This window comes from Sycon ciliatum, chromosome 1 (genome assembly GCF_964019385.1).
Source record: "Sycon ciliatum chromosome 1, ocSycCili1.1, whole genome shotgun sequence".
Lineage (NCBI taxonomy): Eukaryota > Metazoa > Porifera > Calcarea > Leucosolenida > Sycettidae > Sycon > Sycon ciliatum.
This window is the reverse complement of record NC_088643.1, coordinates 95,473,135-95,496,146: the sequence shown is the minus strand read 5'-3', so window position 1 is coordinate 95,496,146 and position 23,012 is coordinate 95,473,135. Positions and strand designations below refer to the sequence as shown.

The 23,012-nt window shown below is 48.1% G+C and overlaps 3 protein-coding genes across 3 annotated transcripts in view; 2 read left to right on the top strand and 1 right to left on the bottom strand.

The window, feature by feature from the left end:
• The window catches only part of LOC135806659 (protein Hook homolog 3-like), a 42,576-nt gene extending 37,258 nt beyond the window's left edge, over positions 1–5,318 (bottom strand). The window contains exons 1-5 of the mRNA XM_065320886.1: positions 5,083–5,318; positions 4,902–4,996; positions 2,981–3,050; positions 2,731–2,781; positions 1,336–1,387 (exon numbers count right to left, since the gene is read on the bottom strand). Of these exons, the coding sequence (XP_065176958.1) occupies positions 1,336–1,387; positions 2,731–2,781; positions 2,981–3,050; positions 4,902–4,996; positions 5,083–5,163 (349 nt within the window). The 5' untranslated portion in view covers positions 5,164–5,318. The remainder of the gene's footprint in view (positions 1–1,335; positions 1,388–2,730; positions 2,782–2,980; positions 3,051–4,901; positions 4,997–5,082) is intronic.
• Positions 5,319–6,474: 1,156 nt separating this feature from the next.
• Positions 6,475–8,857, top strand: LOC135806656 (E3 ubiquitin-protein ligase NRDP1-like). The gene has a single exon (XM_065320884.1). The coding sequence runs from the start codon at positions 6,689–6,691 to the stop codon at positions 7,670–7,672; it is 984 nt and encodes a 327-aa protein (XP_065176956.1). The 5' UTR covers positions 6,475–6,688; the 3' UTR covers positions 7,673–8,857.
• A 1,414-nt stretch (positions 8,858–10,271) lies between these two features.
• Positions 10,272–23,012, top strand: part of LOC135806653 (mucin-2-like) — a 20,566-nt gene continuing 7,825 nt past the window's right edge. The window contains exons 1-10 of the mRNA XM_065320881.1: positions 10,272–10,731; positions 11,936–11,957; positions 12,259–14,755; positions 15,246–15,337; positions 16,973–17,041; positions 20,594–20,633; positions 21,086–21,227; positions 21,615–21,689; positions 22,356–22,488; positions 22,732–22,832. Of these exons, the coding sequence (XP_065176953.1) occupies positions 10,686–10,731; positions 11,936–11,957; positions 12,259–14,755; positions 15,246–15,337; positions 16,973–17,041; positions 20,594–20,633; positions 21,086–21,227; positions 21,615–21,689; positions 22,356–22,488; positions 22,732–22,832 (3,217 nt within the window). The 5' untranslated portion in view covers positions 10,272–10,685. The remainder of the gene's footprint in view (positions 10,732–11,935; positions 11,958–12,258; positions 14,756–15,245; positions 15,338–16,972; positions 17,042–20,593; positions 20,634–21,085; positions 21,228–21,614; positions 21,690–22,355; positions 22,489–22,731; positions 22,833–23,012) is intronic.

The following is a 23,012-nucleotide window of genomic DNA, read 5'->3' as shown; positions in this document are numbered from 1 at the left end:
GGTACTGGCTGCAGTGGTCTTTTCTGGGACAGGTGGTCTTCTGGGACAGGTGGTCTTCTGGGACAGGTGGTCTTCTGGGACAGGTGGTCTTCTGGGACAGGTGGTCTTCTGGGACAGGTGGTCTTCTGGGACAGGTGGTCTTCTGGGACAGGTGGTCTTCTGGGACAGGTGGTCACCTTGACAGGTTTTACTGTACCTATATGGCATACTGTACGTACAAGTGTGCTCTTAGCAGTGCCCTGGCGTGGCGGCGGGTGTGTATGTGCATGTGTGATATGCCACCCGTATTGGCATACAATGCAACTTGGCATACAGTAGCAGTATGGCGACACATGTACAGTGTGTTGGAGTATGCATGGTGTGTTATAGTGGGTGTTGGACTATGCATGGCGTGTTATAGTGGGTGTTGGAGTATGCATGGCGTGTTATAGTGGGTGTTGGAGTATGCATGGCGTGTTATAGTGGGTGTTGGAGTATGCATGGCGTGTTATAGTGGGTGTTGGAGTATGCATGGCGTGTTATAGTGGGTGTTGGAGTATGCATGGCGTGTTAGAGTGGGTGTTGGAGTATGCATGGCGTGTTATAGTGGGTGTTGGAGTATGCATGGCGTGTTATAGTGGGTGTTGGAGTATGCATGGCGTGTTATAGTGGGTGTTGGAGTATGCATGGCGTGTTATAGTGGGTGTTGGAGTATGCATGGCGTGTTATAGTGGGTGTTGGAGTATGCATGGCGTGTTATAGTGGGTGTTGGAGTATGCATGGCGTGTTATAGTGGGTGTTGGAGTATGCATGGCGTGTTATAGTGGGTGTTGGAGTATGCATGGCGTGTTATAGTGGGTGTTGGAGTATGCATGGCGTGTTATAGTGGGTGTTGGAGTATGCATGGCGTGTTATAGTGGGTGTTGGAGTATGCATGGCGTGTTATAGTGGGTGTTGGAGTATGCATGGCGTGTTATAGTGGGTGTTGGTGTATGCATGGCGTGTTATAGTGGGTGTTGGAGTATGCATGGCGTGTTATAGTGGGTGTTGGAGTATGCATGGCGTGTTATAGTGGGTGTTGGAGTATGCATGGCGTGTTATAGTGGGTGTTGGAGTATGCATGGCGTGTTATAATGGGTGTTGGAGTATGCATGGCGTGTTATAGTGGGTGTTGGAGTATGCATGGCGTGTTATAGTGGGTGTTGGAGTATGCATGGCGTGTTATAGTGGGTGTTGGAGTATGCATGGCGTGTTATAGTGGGTGTTGGAGTATGCATGGTGTGTTATAGTGGGTGTTGGACTATGTATACTGTGTACAGACTACAGTGTTAGGATGTGCGTTGTGTACATACTGACCTATGGCATTGGGATCAGGCCAGTCAAAGTCGCTGAGTTCCTCTTGACACACCTAATATCAATATCAACAATAGGAATAATACGCAGAGCACACCAACACTAGTACTATGTACAGTCTCTACCCCCCCCCCCCCCCTCACTGCAGTTATCAACTGGTACATGTCATCAGCATGTACCGTAATGTTGCGTATTAAAGTCGGGCTTATTCCTGTAAAAGCCGATGTAAGGGCTAGGCTTCTACTCACATCAGGCTTGTATTCAAACCAGGCATTTCTATGTGTGTCAACACTAAAACCAGGCTTATGTGCCAACAGTGTATCTTGAAAATCAGGCTTGTATTCAAAACAGGCTTCTATACGAGACAGGCTTTAACACAAGACACTATGGTACGTGTACTGTGGATAATGTGCACTATCATCAACAGTCCATTAACTAGATTATGCAACTGTGATCTCCTTTATATGGGCCAGATGTGTGGCACACTGTCTTCATTACATCATGCGGCTACCGCAAGCTGTGGACAAGTCAAACACGTCACTCTTCCTGTGGTTTGAAACCAACTTTCATAACAGAACTGAAGTTCACGCACAAACATTTAGCGTCTGTACTCGAACGAAGCAAACAAAATCGGGTGTGCTGGTATAACAGATTGTGGATTTAGCGCACAAGTACAGGGTGTGGTCCAGGTCAATTACCCAATGGAGGCAGCGCGCCGCACACTGACCCCAAATCATAGTTGCATACTCTTGTTTATGGACACTTGCTATCATGTGTATGTGTGTGTGTGGGGGGGGGGGGGGGGTGGCTGCCGCAGACCAGGCCAGCACATGGACCACGTCTAGTTGCTGCCGCAGACCAGGCCAGGGAATTGGGAATTGGGAATTGAAACTTCAATCTTTCGTCGTCATGAGTGCACTGGTCAAGCGTTGTGGAAGTCTGTCGGATTTGTGAGGCCTTGCCCTGCCGCTTACATCGTCAACGTGGAAGAACTGCTAGTGGAGTCCTGGTGGGATTTCGGATGCCCACACTCCTTTTGCTTGGTGGATTCTTTCGTGGACAGTGTTTTTTCGTGACGTGAAATTTTGAATTTTTTTTTCCTTCCTGTTCATTTTCAGTCGTTGGCACTGTAGCTGTCAGGTTGTTGTTACAGTACAGCAGTCGTCCGTTCTGCTCCATTGTTTCATCTGTTTTGCCAGTTCTGCTAGCTGATTCTATTTATTTGCCACTGCCCCTCATAGTGCTCATGCTTGGGTGGAGGGCGGCGTGACCCGTTTAGGGTAGCTGTATCATAGTAGTAGTATGTGTGTGTGTGTGTGTGTGTGCGTGTGTGTGTGTGTGCGTGTGCATGTGTGTGTGTGTGTGCGTGTGCAAGTGCATACAAATACAAGTACATACCTGTTCATAATAATCCTGCAGCTTTGATGTCAGTTTGCGAATGTTGTTAGTCTGCGGCCAGAGAGCAGTCATAAACACACAGTCAGTGTCACAGGCAATCATGAAAACAGACAGAGCATACACATCAGTAAACGCAGACACTAGACGATTGCAACTGGCACGAGAATTACAAATTGTTACATACACTTGTGCTTGTACTGGACAAAAGCACTTCACAAAACAATTTTGACTTTTCCAAAATCCTACTCACGGCAACTCTCCAGTTGGAAGTCTTCTTGCTGATTTTCGTCAGCCATTCTTCATCAAAGAAATCAGAAGCACTAGACACAAGCATAGTAGAAAGCATGTGTGATTGTCAGATTGAGCAGCCAACATACTCAACAATAACAGCCATACAACATATGACGCACAATGGCGTAGACTTGGCGCAGCAGCAGCAGCAGCAGCAGCAACACAACTGTAGGAATTACATCCACACAGTCATGCCCCTAGTCTGGTAGTGGCGGTGTTGACATCGGTAGTGGTGGTGGTACGGTGTACTAGCGTACGTATATAATACAACCCAACAGTACGCTTGTACGTGAAATATAAACCGACATACAAACCGAGGTGAAGCCGAGGTTTGTATGATGGTTTATATTTCAAGTACAAGCGTACTAGTGGGATGTATTATACTTATGCTGACCTTCATACAAACTGACAGTCAACTTCTTCCTGTTTCTATGGTGGCGGTCTATATGGGGTTTGTATGGGGTTTGTATGAGGTTTATATGCCCAGTATAAGCCGCCAGCATGATGGGCAAGTTGACTGGAAGTTTGCATGAAAGGTCAGCATAAGCATAGGTACGAGATCGTGTACAGGATCGTGTACAGGATCGTGTACAGGATCGTGTACAGGATCGTGTACAGGATCGTGTACAGGATCGCGTACAGGATCGCGTACAGGATCGCGTACAGGATCGTGTACAGGATCGTGTACAGGATCGTGTACAGGATCGTGTACAGGATCGTGTACAGGATCGTGTACAGGATCGTGTACAGGATCGCGTACAGGATCGTGTACAGGATCGTGTACAGGATCGTGTACAGGATCGTGTACAGGATCGCGTACAGGATCGTGTACAGGATCGCGTACAGGATCGTGTACAGGATCGTGTACAGGATCGCGTACAGGATCGTGTACAGGATCGTGTACAGGATCGCGTACAATGGCCAAGTATTAGTTAACCGTGATAAACAGGGTATTTTGTGACAGCTAATCTCGCTTAGCACTAGGGAAGCAAAAGATCATTGAGCTTCAATTCATTTGGAAATCGCCATCACTTTCTTTGCCTACTAAATTTCGTTTTGTTAGGTCTATTGTGCTAGCGACTGTTTTATACGGATGCTAATCTTGGACATTATCCGCCTCATCAATGAGAAGAATTTCGTCCTTCGAGATGAAATGCTTCCGCCGACTCTTAGGAGTAACATACTACGACCGGCGTACCAACCAATCTATCCTGGAAGACATCAATGGCATCATCGGAGCAAGGATGCGGCTAACGAACGAAGTCAAGAAATTAAAGGTGATGTGGTTTGGCCATGTTATGAGACATGGCGTTTTCTCCAAGCCCTTCCTGCAAGGATCAACTCTTGGATCTCGAACGAGAGGAAGGCCCGCGACATCATGGATTTCTAACATCAAAAGTTGGACGGGTCTTCCCTTGCATGCTCTCTCTCATGCAGCACACGATAGAGTTGGATTCAGAGACATCATTCACAATTCTCTCGCTGATTAATGCCTCAACGATCACCTTGTGATTATGAGTTATACATGCATACCGGTACATACCGGTACAATCTCATGTACACCTAAGTGCAGTGGTGGGGACGGGGACAGCATTTGGACTTGAATTTCCTTCTTCCTGTGCACCATGCAGTCATGCCCCCCCCCCCCCCCGCGGCCCTCAGTGCGTCATATTCATTACATTTCCATGTCATTTACAACACAGCGAATATATTCTCGGATGTCTTCATGATGGTGTTGCTTATTGCATTGCTATTAGTATTGGATACTGCTTGGCCTGTCTTCACAGTTGGTAAGCCAATATCCCATGTGGGGAAGGTCCAGGTCATTCAATGAACACCTACACACTTCTTATTGTCTGAATATTGAGCTCAGAACTCACAGGACGTGTAGACTCTGGCTAATGGCCAATCCATCGGTTAGATCTTCCAAACTACCACACGTCCCTTCACTGTCATCCTTGACCAGCTGCTTGATCTGAACACCACCAGTATTGACAAACCAAACCAAACTTCATGAAAATGTCATTCCATGACCACAGACTATAAAAGGCACTAACTGACCCAAAGGAACAAATTGTTCAATTGAGATTCGTGAGGTTGCTCCATGAAAGAACTGTCTAGTGGGTAACTTGCTTCACTCATGCACTGCAGTCACACGGCGGTGAGGCTTGAAGCTGAAGAGTGTAAGAGTAGCGCTAGAACAACGTAACTAACTACAACTGTTACTGATATCAAGAATTCATAACCCTTGCTGTTATTTCATCAATGTTATGTGCCTGATTACCATAATCATACTGTACAAATCTTTGACTTTGTATTTTCAAAAAATCACACACCAGGGTGTGACATCATGAGTACGGCCACATTTTGTCAAGACAGTTCGGCGTCGACACGTCTATTTTGGACGCCGCACCGTTGTTCGCAAAAACGGCTTTGGTCCTGCGCAAAACAGGCCTGCGTTGACTACTGCCACTGCACGGAGCATCAGCGCTCGCTGCTCGGCTAGCCTTAAAGGGGAAGTATACCCTAAAATCAAATTTTCACCAGTTGTAGTCTTCTGGGTGCTGAGTCGAATGGTCTTGGTCCGAGAAAGCTGCGACGCTCCCTTCCTACTTGAATCCCAATCGAACTCGCGCACTTCCACCGAAACTGGGTGACTGCGCCCTACGAGATGGGGATTTGTATGCAAAATGTCACTAAAAGCGCCATTTCGTTCTTATAAAAGCACGGATGACCGCGATTGGCCCATATGTTGTAGTCTTTTGGACGCTGAGTCGACTGGTTTTGGTCCGAAAAGGCTGCGATGCAGCGTTCCTCCTTTATTCCCAATCGAACATGGTTGAAGAAGCGGTCACGTGCTCCTGGGTGCCCAAATCACCTGGTCACCGCGCCAGCAGGCGACAACTTTCACACCAAGGTTCAACTCGAGTTCAACTCGAGTGACAGGACTGCACCCAAAAAAGGTCAAACAGGCTAGTAAGTTGTACCCTGCAGGCACGGTGACCAGCTGACTGGTGTACGCAGGAGCACGTGACCGCTTGTTCAACCATGTTCGATTGGGAATAAAGGAGGAACGCTGCATCGCAGCCTTTTCGGACCAAAACCAGTCGACTCAGCGTCCAAAAGACTACAACATATGGACCAATCGCGGTCATCCGTGCCTTTATAAGAACGAAATGGCGCTTTTAGTGACATTTTGCATACAAATCCCCATCTAGTAGGGCGCAGTCACCCAGTTTCGGTGGAAGTGCGCGAGTTCGATTGGGATTCAAGTAGGAAGGGAGCGTCGCAGCTTCCTCGGACCAAGACCATTCAACTCAGCACCCAGAAGACTACAACTGGTGAAAATTTGATTTTAGGGTATACTTCCCCTTTAAGGCCTTCAATTCAAGGCTTCATCACTCATATCAGCCGGTTCATGATAATTCAGGCTGAGCGTGGGAGTAGATTGCAGGAGTACAGCTAGCCAGCCAGGTCAGTCTTTTATTTTTGATGAAGACTGGAATCGCAGCGCAGTGGAAATGTCGTGACAGTAGCCGAGCCGAAGTTCTTGAGCAGTATGCAGGTATGTGATTGTGAATGTGAGACTCACTGAGAGTGAAGTTAGCGAGTCCTTTGACTAGATGTGGCGTGCAGTACGTGTGCTTCGCTGCAGTAGGAACTACTGATGGGTTTCGACGTGGCACGGTTCGCTGGTGAGGTGGACGAGGAGTTGATTTGCGCTATTTGCAAAGGGGTACTGGAATGTCCCGAGCAGGCACCTCAGTGCGAACATGCCTTTTGTTCGGCTTGCATTCGAGAATGGCTCGTGCAACAAGAAACCTGTCCAGTTGATCGAAGTCCGCTATCAGCGCAAGAATTGGCTACGGCGCCGAGAATCCTGAGAAATCTCCTGAGCCGACTGACTATAAGCTGCGAGTTCGCTAGCGATGGTTGTTCGCAAGTGGTGAAACTGGATTGCTTACAAGGGCACCAGGAGCAATGCACATACAACCCCAAAATCCCTGTTGCGTGCACAAGTGGCTGTGGCTCGGTGATCCCCAAGGACGAAGTGTCTACCCATAACTGTGTGAAAGAGGTCCGCCGTGTCTTGGAAGCACGCATCCAAGATCTCGAGGCGGAGGTTGCGCAGCTACGCCGCGAGAGGACGTTTGAAGTTCAGGACTGGGTTAAGCGAGAGTTCAAGGAGTTTGTCGAGTCGCGCCTCTCTGCACTGTCCCTGAACGGCCCAGCTCTGGCCCTGGCCAGTGCCCCACTGTATGGCGGACGTACGGAGGATGAAGCGCGTGCAGCGCAGATCCAACAGTGGGCACAGTCATTGGCAACGGCACATGTCTGTCGCTGGGGAGGCATGATCTCAACGCCAGACTCTGTGCTGCAAGCAAGCATTAAACGTGCTCTCTTAGAGAGCGGCTGTCCGCCAGTACTGTGCAATGAGCTGATGGAGAATGCGCATGAAAGACGCTGGCCGCGCGGCCTCAACACACTGGAAACACGGCAGATGAACCGACGCCGGTACGAGCAGTACGTGACGAAACGGATTCCGCGCAAGCAAGCTGTTGTGGTGCTGCAGTGCGAGAATCAGCATATGGGAGACAGCATGACTGTGGAGCCCGGACTTGTCATGATCTTTGCACATGGTGTCGACTAATGCGGATGGCCTTCCACGGCGGCATGCCGCTTCTGTACATAGTCATTGGCCAATCGGCCAGCGGTGCACCGGTGGTGGCCACTTGAAAGTCAGTCGTAGTTATTTATCTTGTAACTCATAATCAGTTTGTGATCGGTGTGACTGTAACTTTGACTGGCATACATGACCTCAGTCCTGAGTACTCTTTTACAACACAGTCATTGCCCTGGCCTCGCAGAACTAGCACTGGTTACATTGGAGTGCCTCCGCACCTTGATAAAAGCAGTTCTGATACCTCATCACGGCCACAAACCCTCGCCGCTGTATCCATGTACTGGGCATTACGCCACAGCAATATTCTTGGTCGCCTGTGTGTGTGTGTGTGTGTGTGTACATGGTGTACATGGTGTGTGTGTGTGTGTGTGTGTGTGTGTGTGTGTGTGTGTGTGTGTGTGTGTGTGTGCGCGCGCATGTGTGCGTGTGGGCGTCACCAGTGTGTGTATGTGTGTGTTTGTGTGGCATACCGGGTGGCAGTGTACTGAGTTTCAACCAGACCGTGTTCAGCTATCATAGCGCAAGCAATACCAAGTCACAGTTTAGAATAAACTCAGAATGCCAGATGTTGCAGCCTGGTGTACTCACATGGGTTGTGTAGCCGATATGAAGTACTTGATAGTGCAATTCATGACTGCTTAGATCATTGTCTCGGTTATTATCTGAGCCATGAGCATCAGCATGACTCCAGCTCATCATATTGATAATGCAAGCGTGAAAATGAATGTACCACTGAGCTGGCCTAGAAAGTAGAATAAGGAGAGAGAGAGAAAGAGAACATGGAGTGAGAGTGCGGCATGCTGGGGATCCTGGTTGCAACACGTTCTCGTCGGGAGTTGGTCCTCTGTGCGTGCTAACAGTTTCATGTCGCTCGCATGACTTCCCATTTTGTATTTTCGTGTCGTCTGCAGACTGCATGTTTTGTCATTATATTATACTTCAAAAGTGTATGTAGTTCGTATCATTTCATATTATTGTAGTAGCTGGCCCTCGGAGACAATTTCACACACTCAAACAAAGCACTCACGATACTCTCCTTTCTGGGTCGGCATGTTATATGACAAGGCCGGTTGAATTTGCATTCAAGCTTTACTCCGGTAACGCATTTTGTCTACTGAACCTTGAAACCATGTTCACAGCCATGTGACACTAGGGACCTTTCGCACCACATGTACGGATACGAAACGAATGCTGATTCGTAGGGCTGAAACAATTATACCGATAACTCGCATATCGATCGTTAAGAGTGCAATCGATAATCGTTAGTGTTCGAAACGAGTGCTAACGATTTATTATGCATGCATATCAGTGACAGTATTCTAGCCCTTGCACTCCATCCGATAGTGAATACGAGTACAATCATGTACTTCCAAGCGCGGTAAAATTGATTTGTGGATTTGAAAGAGATCGGGAGAGAAGACTTTGTCTTTTTGGTTCATTTGTGTGAGAGGTTGGAGATAAGAGCAGTTGCCAGAGGGTGATGACAAGATTCTTTGCTCTAGAAACAACATGAAATTCTCAAGTTCATGTTGATAAAACCAGGCAGATTTCCACAGATGTCAACAGTGACTCCGACTAGAACTTAGAAGTCAAGTCCCGCACGCTGTTTTACACACATGCACCCACACATGCGTACGCGTATGCACACTGTGCAACACACATACACACACACACACACCTGCGCGTGCACACACTAGCCGCGGCCACGGTGAAACACACACAGCCCATCCACACTGACTCTGTGACACAGGACTGAGGTTAGGGATGAGTGCTCCGGCCCGGGGTCACGGTCACGCCCCCCCCCCCCCACACACACACACTGTCCCTCCTTTCGGGTAGACCCCGGTCTAGGGAATAATAACTTATAGGATAGTGCTCCGGCCCGGGGTCACGGTCACCCCCCCCCCTTTGGGACCGATCCGGCGCGGGCCCGCGCCGGGGAAGGGCCGAGAAGTGAGTCCAATGCAATAGTCCTTATGCACATTGTACAGATGTACGAAGTTCTGTACTATGGCCGTAGGTGTGTACATACCCGGTTGGGTGTTCATTGTGTGCTATACATGCGCGTTTGACCCATTTAGCCTCACAATTCATGGCAAACGATCACTTTTCAAGCCTTCTTCACTTTGGGATTGAACTAACGACTAGCTAGATCTCTGCCGGAAAAAGATTTCGTATGAAATGCCTTCATGGCCCATTTCATAGTGGAAATAGCAGTAAACACAATAGGGTCCTGCACATTCAACATCCAACCGGGTCTACGGGATTCTACAAGATTATACGGGATTTCGTGCATCTGTACAATGATTATGTGCATATTAAAGGCCTATCCTCCATGCGTGAACCGTTCACACCATGTACCAGGGAGTCGTAAAAATAATACTTTTTTTGTATTTTACGACTCCCGGTACGCGGTCCCTGGTTCTTTTCACACCGGAACAGAACATGAAGAAAGAATAAGAAAAAAACACATGAATGACATCATTGACATGAATGTTGATGATGATTACGTAAATGCCTTTGATTTCAAATGCCAGAGTCGAGTACGAGCGAGTGTGGCCTTTTCTTCTGTTTTCATCTGTTGACTGTTGACGTGTTGACTGTTGTTTGATTGATTGATTCTTTACTTGCGTGAAGTAGAATGACCATGATTACTGCTAATGATTACTAGTACTAGTAGTAGTAGTTTCCTTGCGACCATTCAGTAGTCTTATCTACTTCACGTTCTTGTTCTACAGTTTCTTGCAACAGTCAGAACACAAAGTACGAAGTAGCCAAGACCCCACCGACTGTTCTACATGACTTTATTGTAGTTCTATCATCCACGAGTGCGTCCAGCGGTGCGAAGGAGCCTGACAAAGTTTGGCAAAGGACGTGGATTGCGCTTTCCTTTCATGCTAGCTTGTTGTAGTGTAGCTTCTTGAGCTTTAGAGAGACTTGAGCAATGTGACTTGCTGGCTGTCACTGTCCTGGAAGAAGCATGTCGCGGAAAGAAATTCTCGAAAATGAACTAGAAGAACTGACACGTAAGTATACATTGCCACACGTATTGCCTGCTGTCGAATAGTGCGTGCTTGTTGGCCAAATGAACTATCTGTGTGTGCGTGTGTGTGTGTGCGTGTGTGTGTGTGTGTGTGTGTGTGTGTGTGTGTGTGTGTGTGTGTGTGTGTGTGTGTGTGTGTGTGTGTACTGCAACTCCTGATGCTATCATTGCACGGAGCAATGGGCATCCAAAGGTCCAAAGGTGTGTGTGTGTGTGTGTGTGTGTGTGTGTGTGTGCGTGCGTGTGTGTGTGTGTGTGTGTGTGTGTGTGTGTGTGTGTGTGTGTGTGTGTACTGCAACTCCTGATGCTATCAAGTATCATTGCACGGAGCAATGGGCATCCAAAGGTCCAAATGTGTGTGCGTGTGTGTGTATGTGTGTGTGTGTGTGTGTGTATGTGGGAGAGTGTCTGACAACAAGACTATAGACACAGTGTTGCACCGTGTGCCTGTGGTGTTCAGCAGCACATCCCATAGTTACAAGCACTGCATGCAGTGGTGTGTACCCGAAATCTTCACAAACGCGATGGGTGCTGTAATGTCAGTCTGACCAACCTTGCCACCATTCCAAAACAGGACACCCATATACAATGTATACAAAGGCAATTCTCTCCCATGTAATGTATACATGTGTTTGGGTCCAAAGCAGGACTGTCCTGCTCAAAGCAGGACGGTTGGACAGCCTGTAATGTCGATCTTTTAGCCTGCTTTCCAAGGCTGTAAACTTATAAAACAGGTCACTATTGGTCATTGCACACAGTGTAGTATAATGCATAAGCATAACTCCACTGTTCAATCACCTGGTCCTGTGCTTGTATTGGGATGGGAGTGTACAATGAGGACCTGGGAGTACAGTACATGTCCTGTCAGGTTCTCAATGATGTGGCTACTTTTTTAAAACTTTAAACACGTACTGTGGTACCTCTCAGACCATAAAGATATTGTGTTGTTTAGCCTAGTAGTGTGACATGTTCACATTGACCCTGTCAAGTAGCTGCTGTGTTCTTGCTGATTGTAGAGCCCAACCAGGCTCAGTGCAAGTGAATGCCCATCTGCCCGCACGCAGGTGTGCATGTGTGCGCGCGCATGCGCATGCATATGTATGTATTTGATCTGGATCCCGGGCGATTTCGGTATCGGTAGCTGTGGAGGATAATGGCGGATTGTGACATTTTCTGTTTGTGTTCAGGTTCTGTGTCGCTACGCAAACGGTACGTTGAAATCCACAATAACTATGTGTGTACGGTGTACGTTGTACCATACCTTAGCACTGCCAGTAAACGCCACCTTTTTAAGTACTCGCGCACTCCATTGCAGTCATTTACACATTAGGGTCCCTCAACTCAACCACTCCAAACACGGTCTCTTTGCTGCATTCATCACTTGAACTGTATCACTGTGACCTGATGCTGGTCCAGGCCTGAAAATTCGGTTGGGTGTGTTCGTGTACCGTACCTTGCGTCCTACGTTTCGCTCAATTTTTTCTTCTTTTTTCTTCTTTCTCTTGTGCAGGATGATTGCAGCTAAGTCATCTGCTGTAAGATCTGGCCACAGATCAACTGTCCGCTCCTCATCTGTGACAAAGACTCCCTTATACCGCTCTGGGGCAACTACTTCAAAGTATTCCAAAGTGAATGTAGGGCGGACGTCTTGTCCGGCCCACGTTGCTTTTCGGCAGCATGGCACGCAACATGGCACACAACACAGCGGCAATCAGTTCAGGTGGAAACCTGAACACAACGTCGAGCATCAATCATCATCACCAGCTGCCACAAACGCAATGCCATCGTCATCAGTTGACTTTTCCTCTTGTCCAGAGCCATTACCAGCTGTCTGTGTGGCCGATCGTCCGTCAACGCTTTCCTTTCAGCTGCCAAGAAGCCGACCTCTACGACAAACACCTTCGACTTCATCTACTCCTGCACCATTAGTAAGGAAATCAAAGGCCACAGTACCAGCACCAGCTCAAGGTCACCGACCCGATGTCACTTGGCCACCGCCAGTGCAATCTATTGGGGCTGCCCCTTCCACTACGAGAGTACATGCCAGCGGAAACGGCAAAGATAGCACCACCAGCAGTGATAGGAAACTCCACAGCAGCGGCGGCGGTGGCGGTGGTGGCAGCGGTGTTGGCTCATGTGCTAGGTCCAACTACACGTGGAGACCCAATCCTGCTAGTTCGACTGTATCTCATTCGGCTGTGTCATTAGCAATGCCCGTGACACACACAGTCAAGCAAAGCAGCTCTCAGCCATCATCCACTGTTCAACACAGCACTAGCACTAGCACTAGTGACACCAATGTGAATGCATGTGCTAACGAAAGTCAGCCCAAGTCTAAGGACACTGGGAGTATGAAAGTGCTCTCTCAGCCAGTCGATAATCGTTCTAGCCTGCCAACTCGTCAGCAGCTGCGCTGGTCGAAACAGAGCACTCCGCATGCATCTGCTGTGCCTCCTGGAAAGCCTGTGACATCATCAGCGGCCGTGAAGGAAGCTGGGTCTAGTATCAGCAATGTGAGTGTTACTCATTGTGTTACCAGCCTGGCTACTGTGCATGGGCAAACTACCAGCCTGGCTACTGTGCGTGGGCTAACTTGTACTGCCACAAGTGCCAGTACTGTGTCTGCACAAACCACTGCCCAGTCATCTCAACGTCCCCAGTCGTCGCAGGTAGTTGATCCAACCATGGCGAAAGCTCAGCATCGAGTGCAACCAGCAGCATGCCGAAAGGGTAATTTAACTTGGCACCGTACAAGTGCCTCCACAGTAACCGCCACTGCTGGATCCACAGTGTCCGCTGCAGCATCAACAGTATCGTCATCATCTCATACCCAATCCGATAAGACAGTAATGGGAGGTGATAGGCCAATTACTCAGCCCAGCACAGCGCAAGGAACAAGTGGTATCGGTAATGGTCAACAGGCTTCTCCCTGCAAACAACCACTTTCAACCGAGATATCTTCTCACAACACAATCAGTGGAAAGATGAGGTGGAGACGGAAAAGCTGGAATGAAGCGCAAAAGCAGCCATCACCAAATCGTTTGTCAGTGTCCAGTAAGAAGTCGCTGTCACCTAGATATGCTAGTGTCAACAGCAAGCAAGTGGTTCACGGTTCTAAATTGAAATGGCGAAAACCAACTGCTGGAAAAGAAAGTACAGAGAAGGAAAGAAAACTGCCTCCATCACCAAGCCAGCTAAAATGGAGACGTGCTCCAACGCCAAAGACTGGAAAAGTGGGTGCAGACAAGGAAAGAAAAGCACATCCGTCACCAAGTCAATTAAAATGGAGACGTGTTCCAGCGTCGAAAACTGGGAAAGTGGGTGCAGCCAGTGAAAGAAAACTGCCTCCGTCACCAAGTCAATTAAAATGGAGACGTGTTCCAACATCGAAAACTGGGAAAGTGGTTGCAGCCAGAGAAAGAAAGCCACATCCGTCACCAAGTCAACTGAAGTGGAGGCGTGTTCCAACGTCAAAGGCTGGAACAGTGAGTGCTGACAAGGAAAGAAAGCCCCATCCGTCACCAAGCCAACTGAAATGGAGACGCGTTTCTACATCAAAGGCTGGTGTCAAGAAGTCCACTTTGCCTGCCAGCATTCCGTCACGCCACAGCTTAAAGTGGCGCCGTGTATCCAGTTCGGGGAGTAGCACCGTCCCTGCCGAAGTGCCACCGCGTCATAACCTAAAGTGGCGGAGATTATCTAGTGCAGATGCAAGCACTGCCTCTTCTACTGGCAATCGGAGCATTGACAGGCGAGCAAGTCAACGCAAATCAAAAAGTACTCCGCGTAAGTTGCCAGCTCCCCGTGAGTTGAAGTGGAGGCGAAAGTCATTAAGTCCAGCAGCAGCAAAGACTTCTGTCCTCGCCAAGCAGTCTGCCAAACAACTGCCATCTAGAGAACAGCTCAAGTGGCGACGGTTGAACGCAGCAAAATCTCCTGTGGCCAAGAAGAAGGTGGTGAATCCCTACCACTGGGTGCGAGATGGGCTTACGTCAGCTAAGTCTCAGGTTAGTACTTCAAGTAGTGTCTTCTGCATACTAGTACTGTACTCACTTGTTCTCGTTAGTCTCAATGCGGCCATGACTCATGCCATGACATGTGCCCCTGTGCCCTGAGTCCCTGACAGTGTTGGTGGAGTAGCGTCGGGGTCTATTCATAGGCAAGCAATATTCCCCGCTCCTCAACTGGTTTGGATTCTTTAACGCTTTGTCGGATCTGAGGATTTTGTGTCAGATAAACGGTAGGCATTGGAGGAACTACCCAGTTGTTAGCAACAATGAGTCCTTCATGAGTACTCCATGTTAGCGTATCACACATGGCACTGGTACAGCACTTCATGAGTACTCCATGTTAGCATCTCACACATGGCACTGGTACAGCACTGCATGCTGTTTGTGTCCTCGGCACATTATACCACATTGCTACCAATCAGATAGCGGATGTATAGGATCACGTCTCAACCTGTGTCAATCGTGCTTTCTTGTTTCACTCTCTTAGGCTTCTGCACCGCCAGGTAGCTGCTTGCCACGCAATGCTCTTCAACTGGCACTGTATGGTGCGAATGGATGGAAAAGCCTTGCAGTGCAAAGGTATTATAATATTAATGTGTGTTTGTGTGTATGTGTCTTGTTGCTGGGGTGTTGTAGATTGTTTTTGTGTGTGTGTGTGTGTGTGTGTGTGTGTGTGTGTGTGTGTGTGTGTGTGTGTGTGTGTGTGTGTGTGTGTGTGTGTGTGTGTGTGTGTGTGTGTGTGTGTGTGTGTGTGTGTGTGTGTGTGTGTGTGTGTGTGTGTGTGTGTGTGTGTGTGTGTGTGTGTGTGTGTGTGTGTGTGTGTGTGTGTGTGTGTGTGTGTGTGTGTGTGTGTGTGTGTGTGTGTGTGTGTGTGTGTGTGTGTGTGTGTGTGTGTGTGTGTGTGTGTGTGTGTGTGTGTGTGTGTGTGTGTGTGTGTGTGTGTGTGTGTGTGTGTGTGTGTGTGTGTGTGTGTGTGTGTGTGTGTGTGTGTGTGTGTGTGTGTGTGTGTGTGTGTGTGTGTGTGTGTGTGTGTGTGTGTGTGTGTGTGTGTGTGTGTGTGTGTGTGTGTGTGTGTGTGTGTGTGTGTGTGTGTGTGTGTGTGTGTGTGTGTGTGTGTGTGTGTGTGTGTGTGTGTGTGTGTGTGTGTGTGTGTGTGTGTGTGTGTGTGTGTGTGTGTGTGTGTGTGTGTGTGTGTGTGTGTGTGTGTGTGTGTGTGTGTGTGTGTGTGTGTGTGTGTGTGTGTGTGTGTGTGTGTGTGTGTGTGTGTGTGTGTGTGTGTGTGTGTGTGTGTGTGTGTGTGTGTGTGTGTGTGTGTGTGTGTGTGTGTGTGTGTGTGTGTGTGTGTGTGTGTGTGTGTGTGTGTGTGTGTGTGTGTGTGTGTGTGTGTGTGTGTGTGTGTGTGTGTGTGTGTGTGTGTGTGTGTGTGTGTGTGTGTGTGTGTGTGTGTGTGTGTGTGTGTGTGTGTGTGTGTGTGTGTGTGTGTGTGTGTGTGTGTGTGTGTGTGTGTGTGTGTGTGTGTGTGTGTGTGTGTGTGTGTGTGTGTGTGTGTGTGTGTGTGTGTGTGTGTGTGTGTGTGTGTGTGTGTGTGTGTGTGTGTGTGTGTGTGTGTGTGTGTGTGTGTGTGTGTGTGTGTGTGTGTGTGTGTGTGTGTGTGTGTGTGTGTGTGTGTGTGTGTGTGTGTGTGTGTGTGTGTGTGTGTGTGTGTGTGTGTGTGTGTGTGTGTGTGTGTGTGTGTGTGTGTGTGTGTGTGTGTGTGTGTGTGTGTGTGTGTGTGTGTGTGTGTGTGTGTGTGTGTGTGTGTGTGTGTGTGTGTGTGTGTGTGTGTGTGTGTGTGTGTGTGGATGTGGGTGCATGCATGTGTGCTGTGTACTGTACTGTACTGTACTGTAGTGGTTGACTTACACCACCTGGTGACCTGGTGACCTGGTGACCTGGTGACCTGGTGACTAGCTACAGTACCTATGCACTAGAAGCTTGTTGTTGTTGTTTAAACGTTGGCATTCATCTGCCAGTGATAGTCATCTTCTGCTAGTACTGTATGTATTACAATGTAGGTAGCACAGAACAACGCTTACATTACCATGCGTTCCAAGACTTTTAGGCTTACGTGGTAAACTTTCTGCAGGTAAAACGCAGAGAATGCAAGCCAGGAATATCACACAGTCATTCCTACATGAAGTCACTCACACATCAATGTGATCTTTTCGGTGCTAGGCATATGCGTTACGTTGCCAAGACGGCCGCTTTGCGCACACCCAGCAAGAATAAGAAGAAGCTGCATCAGTAAGTAATCGAAGGTTCAGTGTGCTTGTATGACATTGGGTATATGCCCCGGTTTTCTCCATCCTCCATTCTTATTGGTATTATAGTATCTGGTTGGGCTGGTCACGCAGGTCACGTAGGTCACGCAGTCGGGCTTTGGCTGGACCACTCTCTGTTTGTCCAGCAGATGTGTTGATAGAAGAGAGGGGTTAATGAGAATGTGCAAAGCTGTCATTGGCGTGTGTGTGTGTGTGTGTGTGCGCGCGCGTGTGTGTGTGTGTGTGTGTATGTGTGTGTGCACTGTAGTCACGGCCGTGTGTCTTCACTGGTCAGGCCAGTAAGTAGATGTGCAAGGAAACGGGGGAGTGATACTCGTCGGCTGTGCTTTCTCCTGTGTCTCCTCTTGACGTTGCATCTACTGAATTTGGAAGTTGCTAATCACTTTGGCCAGTGTTGGCCTGTTCCCAAAATGCGAAGACTCCACTGTAGCTATCCACTGTACCCATACATCTTCACAACACTCTCCAAACGGTCTCTGGGCTACACCAATCACTAAAACTAGTAAAAGAAAAAAAGAGATCATCATTCGAATTTTCCGGCAAGGCCCATCTTCAGGAATGTAGTCACTGTAGATAAAACAGAGAATATATACCGTACTGGCAATATATGTTGCCGCGTAACGCGTAACGCAGGGGGGTGCGGCGTAACGCGCGACCAGGCTAGTGCGACAAATTTTCGTTGCGTTCGTAACGCGCGTCCGGCGGGGTGCGGCGATCTTTTCATTGCAAAAAAGGCTGAAAACTGTGAAAGCACGTGTACCGCGTGGTGAAAAGTTCAAAACTGGACGCAGCAGGAAGTCCTGCAATAGCAAAAAAAGGACTGCGGCAATATAGAAACCTGTGTAACGGCTCCTCTGCGACTTTGCATGTAACGCCCTGCGTGCGATAAACATGTGCCAATGTAACGCTTCATGGCCTCACTGCGACCATATATTGCCAGTACGGTAAATGACAACAAGATACGAAAAGTACTCTAGCAGCACTGAATTCTCCAACTACATCTGGAACTTGAAGAAATCTAACGCCAAGTACGAAGTTGAATGGAGGATAAAAGATCGCACCTGAGTGTACTCTAACATCACAAAGCGGTGTTCCCTCTGTACCAGAGAAAAGTACCACGTCCTGGACACGCTAGGGTCACCATCCAGCCTCCACGAGCGCTCGGAAATGGTGTCCAAGTGCCGACACGAGAACAAGTATCTCCTCAAATACCATGGTGTCACCTAAATATGTCTCCACAGCCTCCTGCCTACACCATCCACATACCTTACTCACAACACCCTGCCAACACCCTGCCTACACCCTGCCCACACCCTGCCCACACCCTGCCCACACCCTGCCCACACCCTGCCAACACCCTGCCCACACCCTGCCAACACCCTGCCCACACCCTGCCAACACCCTGCCCACACCCTGCCCACACCTTACTCATAACACCCTGCCCACACCTTACTCATAACACCCTGCCCACACCCTGCCCACACCAGCCATATACACGTACACTGTGCTAACACCACACTGCTAGCTCTGTCATTACCTCCACAGCCACCTGCCGACAACATCCACGCACCTTGCTCACTACCTCCTGCCCATGCCAGCCACACATTCTGCGCTAACATTGCACTGCTAGCCCTGTCACTGCCTCTACAGCCCCCTGCCTTCAACAACCACGCACTCTGCACACAGCCTCCTGCCTAAAATAACACCGCTAGCCCTGAAACCTACCTATACAGCCCCACATTCTCACACAGCTTTTAAAAGACCCACCCTCTCCTGGCATATATACCGGCATGGTCGGCACCCCATTTTCATGTTGCCTGATGATTGCAAGAGCATGACACTTTAATGTCCTTGTTGTTCTGTAAGTGACAAATACGAACATTTTGACCGAAAGGTGTAAGATGTAAGGTGTAAGGTGTAAGATGTAAGGTGTAAGGTGTAAGGTGTAAGATGTGGGAAAGATAGCATGAAAATGTGTGGCTAGGTGTCGTGGTGAAAATTTCACCTGAATCAAAATATTAACACGGAGTAGATAAGGGATAGCACGCCATACGCATGAGCCAATGTCTACAACATGACAGCATGATTGCACAAACACCGACACATACAACAACACTTACATGATGATTGTAGAACAGCAACTACAGCACCACCCATAGCATGGTACCATAACTAGGGCTGAAACAATTATACCGATAACTCGCATATCGATCGTTAAGAGTGCAATCGATAATCGTTAGTGTTCGAAACGAGTGCTAACGATTTATTATGCATGCATATCAGTGACAGTATTCTAGCCCTTGCACTCCATCCGATAGTGAATACGAGTACAATCATGTACTTCCAAGCGCGGTAAAATTGATTTGTGGATTTGAAAGAGATCGGGAGAGAAGACTTTGTCTTTTTGGTTCATTTGTGTGAGAGGTTGGAGATAAGAGCAGTTGCCAGAGGGTGATGACAAGATTCTTTGCTCTAGAAACAACATGAAATTCTCAAGTTCATGTTGATAAAACCAGGCAGATTTCCACAGATGTCAACAGTGCGGTGCCACAAATTTCTAAGGTACCAAAGGTATCATGGAATTTCTTCGTAAACTGGTGTGCGAGGTACACGAGTAGAGCCGACAAGAATCGATAAAACCAATATATCGATCGTTAATGATATTGGTTGATCGTTAGGAGTTATTGAATGATCGTTTCAGCCCTAACCATAACCCCCCCCCCCCCCCCCCCCGGAACAAGAGAGAATGAATGAAATGAAGAACAGGACAAGCACCCGCAGCAGCAGCCACAACAATAACAACAACAACGACAACAACAACAACACCAACCATGTGAGAATAAAGGATTCAACAACAACAACAACAACAACAACAACAACCACAACAACAACCACAACCACAACAACAACAAGCAGCAGCAGTGGCAGCAGTAACAACAACAACATCAACAGCAACAATACTACAGAACGTTGAACTTGGTATCAGTGATGAGTGTACACATCACCCAACAACTGCCATCCATTGTCACTGCAATCATGCTGTCATGTTGTAGACATTGGCTCCTGCATCTGGCGTGCTATCTCTTCATCTATTCCGTGTTAATATTTCGACTCGGGTGAAATTTTCACCACAGCACCTAGCCACACATTGTCATGCTATCTTTCCCACACCTTACATCTTTAGGCCAAAATGTTCGTATCTGTCACTTACATAATCTCTGTTTTGTCTGCAGTGACTACATTCCTGAAGATGGGCCTTGCCGGAAAATTCGAATGATTATCTCTTTTTTCTTTTAGTGATTGGTGTAGCCCAGAGACTGTTTGGAGAGTGTCGTGAAGATGTATGGGTATAGTGTTGGCCAACGGTGTCCTGATCTGTTCTCGCTTGTAAGCAACCATAACTATCATAACAGGTGGGTGATGGCTGCTGTGTTTGACTGCTAGTGCACTGGATTATATTTGTGTTCTGGTGTGTTGTGTGTTGCTGCTGCTGCTTGCTGTGATGTAATCATAGAGCATCTCATCCTCAGAGAGTGGCAGCCTGCAAGCCAAGGGTAGGTGCTTACTACCAACTGCGTTCACCCAGAATTATCATTCGTGTGATTACTTGTCAAGTGCTAGCTCTCTCTCTCTCTCTCTCTCTCTCTCTCTCTCTCTCTCTCTCTCTCTCTCTCTCTCTCTCTCTCTCTCTCTCTCTCTCTCTCTCTCTCACACACACACACACACACACACACACACACACACACACACACACACACGGTTTGCTTAGGACACCTCTTCAACTTTTCCCCACATCCAAAATGACATCACCACCCCTTCTCTCTGTGATCAAATGCATCAGGCACAGCTTCTAAAACAATGGCAAACAGTCTCCCAGGATCTTTGGCATCTCTTCATTTCACTTCAAGCCCCCCCCCCCCACACACACACCCACCCACACATCTGCACACTAGACGTATTTATGCACAGGAAACTGCATTGTATGTGTCTGTTTCTGCTTCCCTAGTCGCGCACTACACGCTTCGTGAATATCAGTGGAGATATGTATGCCTCGACGTCGAGGAAGCTACAGCGAGTCAATGCTCCGCAATCTCAATCTCAAAAGGCTGCGTCATCAGGTACAAGTACAAGCACGAAAGAAGACCCAGGTATGGTGTTTGATACCGGTGTTGTGTTGTGTCAATTTGCTGAAATGAAGAACAATCTGTCAGAGAGATGGAATGAATTGTGTGCCATGCACCATCTCTGCATGTCCTGGGGAGGGTGTGTTCTAGCTTGCTGGGTAGTGTGTGTGCGTGTGTGCGTGTGTGTGTGTGTGTGTGTGTGTGTGTGTGCGTCTGTGTCTGTGTGCGTGTGCGCGTGTGCGTGTATGTCGGGCAGTAGTCATGAGCCAGTTGATCTGCAATGGCGTGGCAAGCCATCTTGAGTCCAGAGTCTGAGAGCAACTCACCTGGATTATCTCGCTTAAAGTGTTTGCAAAGCAACATTCTGTCTTCTCTACTGGTTCTGCTTTCCTCTTGTTTCCTGGTTTGTAGCCGTCATAGTACCAATCCGTGGCATTCGCTATCAACTGGATTCATCTGGTCAGGTTCTAAGGCGACTTGGATCAGGTAACCAACAACAGCAACAACTCCACTCTGCATACTTTTGTACAAGGAATACATGGCCTTATTCTGAACTTGTGAAGTACATGCGCATAGGCACCAAGTACCAAGCATAGGCACCAAGTACCAAGCATAGGCACCAAGTACCAAGCATAGGCACCGAGTACCAAGCATAGGCACCAAGTACCAAGCATAGGCACCAAGTATAGGCACCAAGTACCAAGCATAGGCACCAAGTACCAAGCATAGGCACCAAGCATAGGCACCAAGTACCAAGCATAGGCACCAAGTACCAAGCATAGGCACCGAGTACCAAGCATAGGCACCGAGTACCAAGCATAGGCACCAAGTATAGGCACCAAGTACCAAGCATAGGCACCAAGTACCAAGCATAGGCACCAAGTACACACAACTCACTACCGTTACAAACGTGCATATTCTAATTTCATACTGAATCACGACTTCTTGTATTTAATACATGTATATACGAATACATGGTCAATGTCTTACAGCTAGTTGAAATGTCAAGGTCCTGGCGTTATCATGTACGTGTGTAGTAATCGATATATCCTGCTTGTGCTATGGGTGTGTGTCTGCGTGTCTGTGTGTCTGTCTGTGTGTCTGTGTGTCGGTCTGTCGGTGTGTCTCTTTGTGCGTTTGTCGTGGCAACAGGCAACAATGCAGGCAGCAAGGTGGGTCCGTCGAACGTATTGCGCACGTATCATCTTGGTGGAGTTCTATTCCAGGAGACGCCGGATGGAACTTATGTCCGATGCAGCGGGGTGAAGTCCACTCAACTGGCTAAGTAATTACTTGAAGTAGTGGTTTTGGGTATGAGCATCTTTCACTGTGCACTCTGCTGCATCATGCACTCCACAAGGTGTGTTTGCAGAATGACCAGCTCAATCTGCAAACAGTATCAGTAAGTTACATGCATGCATTGTATGTGCAGTGCCAAGGTCTAACTCGTCCCTGTGCACATGTTGGTAGCATCTGCATGAAGCGTCCAATGTGATTTTCTTCTTATTCTTTTTCTTCTCACTTTTAGGGAGCGTGTTCGCCGTAGCATCCAGCTGACTAGCTACCGTAAGAGCCGAACACAGGTCGCCGTCCAGTTTAAAGGCTACTGCGCCTTCTACAAAAGGTTTGGTAAGGGTGACGTAGAACTGTCTTGACTGTGTAGAATACCGGTATTACTACTGGTGTTGCCAGGGAGTATGCAGGGACACACACACACACACACACACACACACACACACACACACACACACACACACACACACACACGCGCACACACACACACACACACACACACACACACACACACGC

Coding starts and splice junctions, on each gene's coding strand:
- LOC135806656 (XM_065320884.1), top strand. CDS start 6,689: ATGGGTTTCGACGTGGCACGGTTCGCTGGTGAGGTGGACGAGGAGTTG.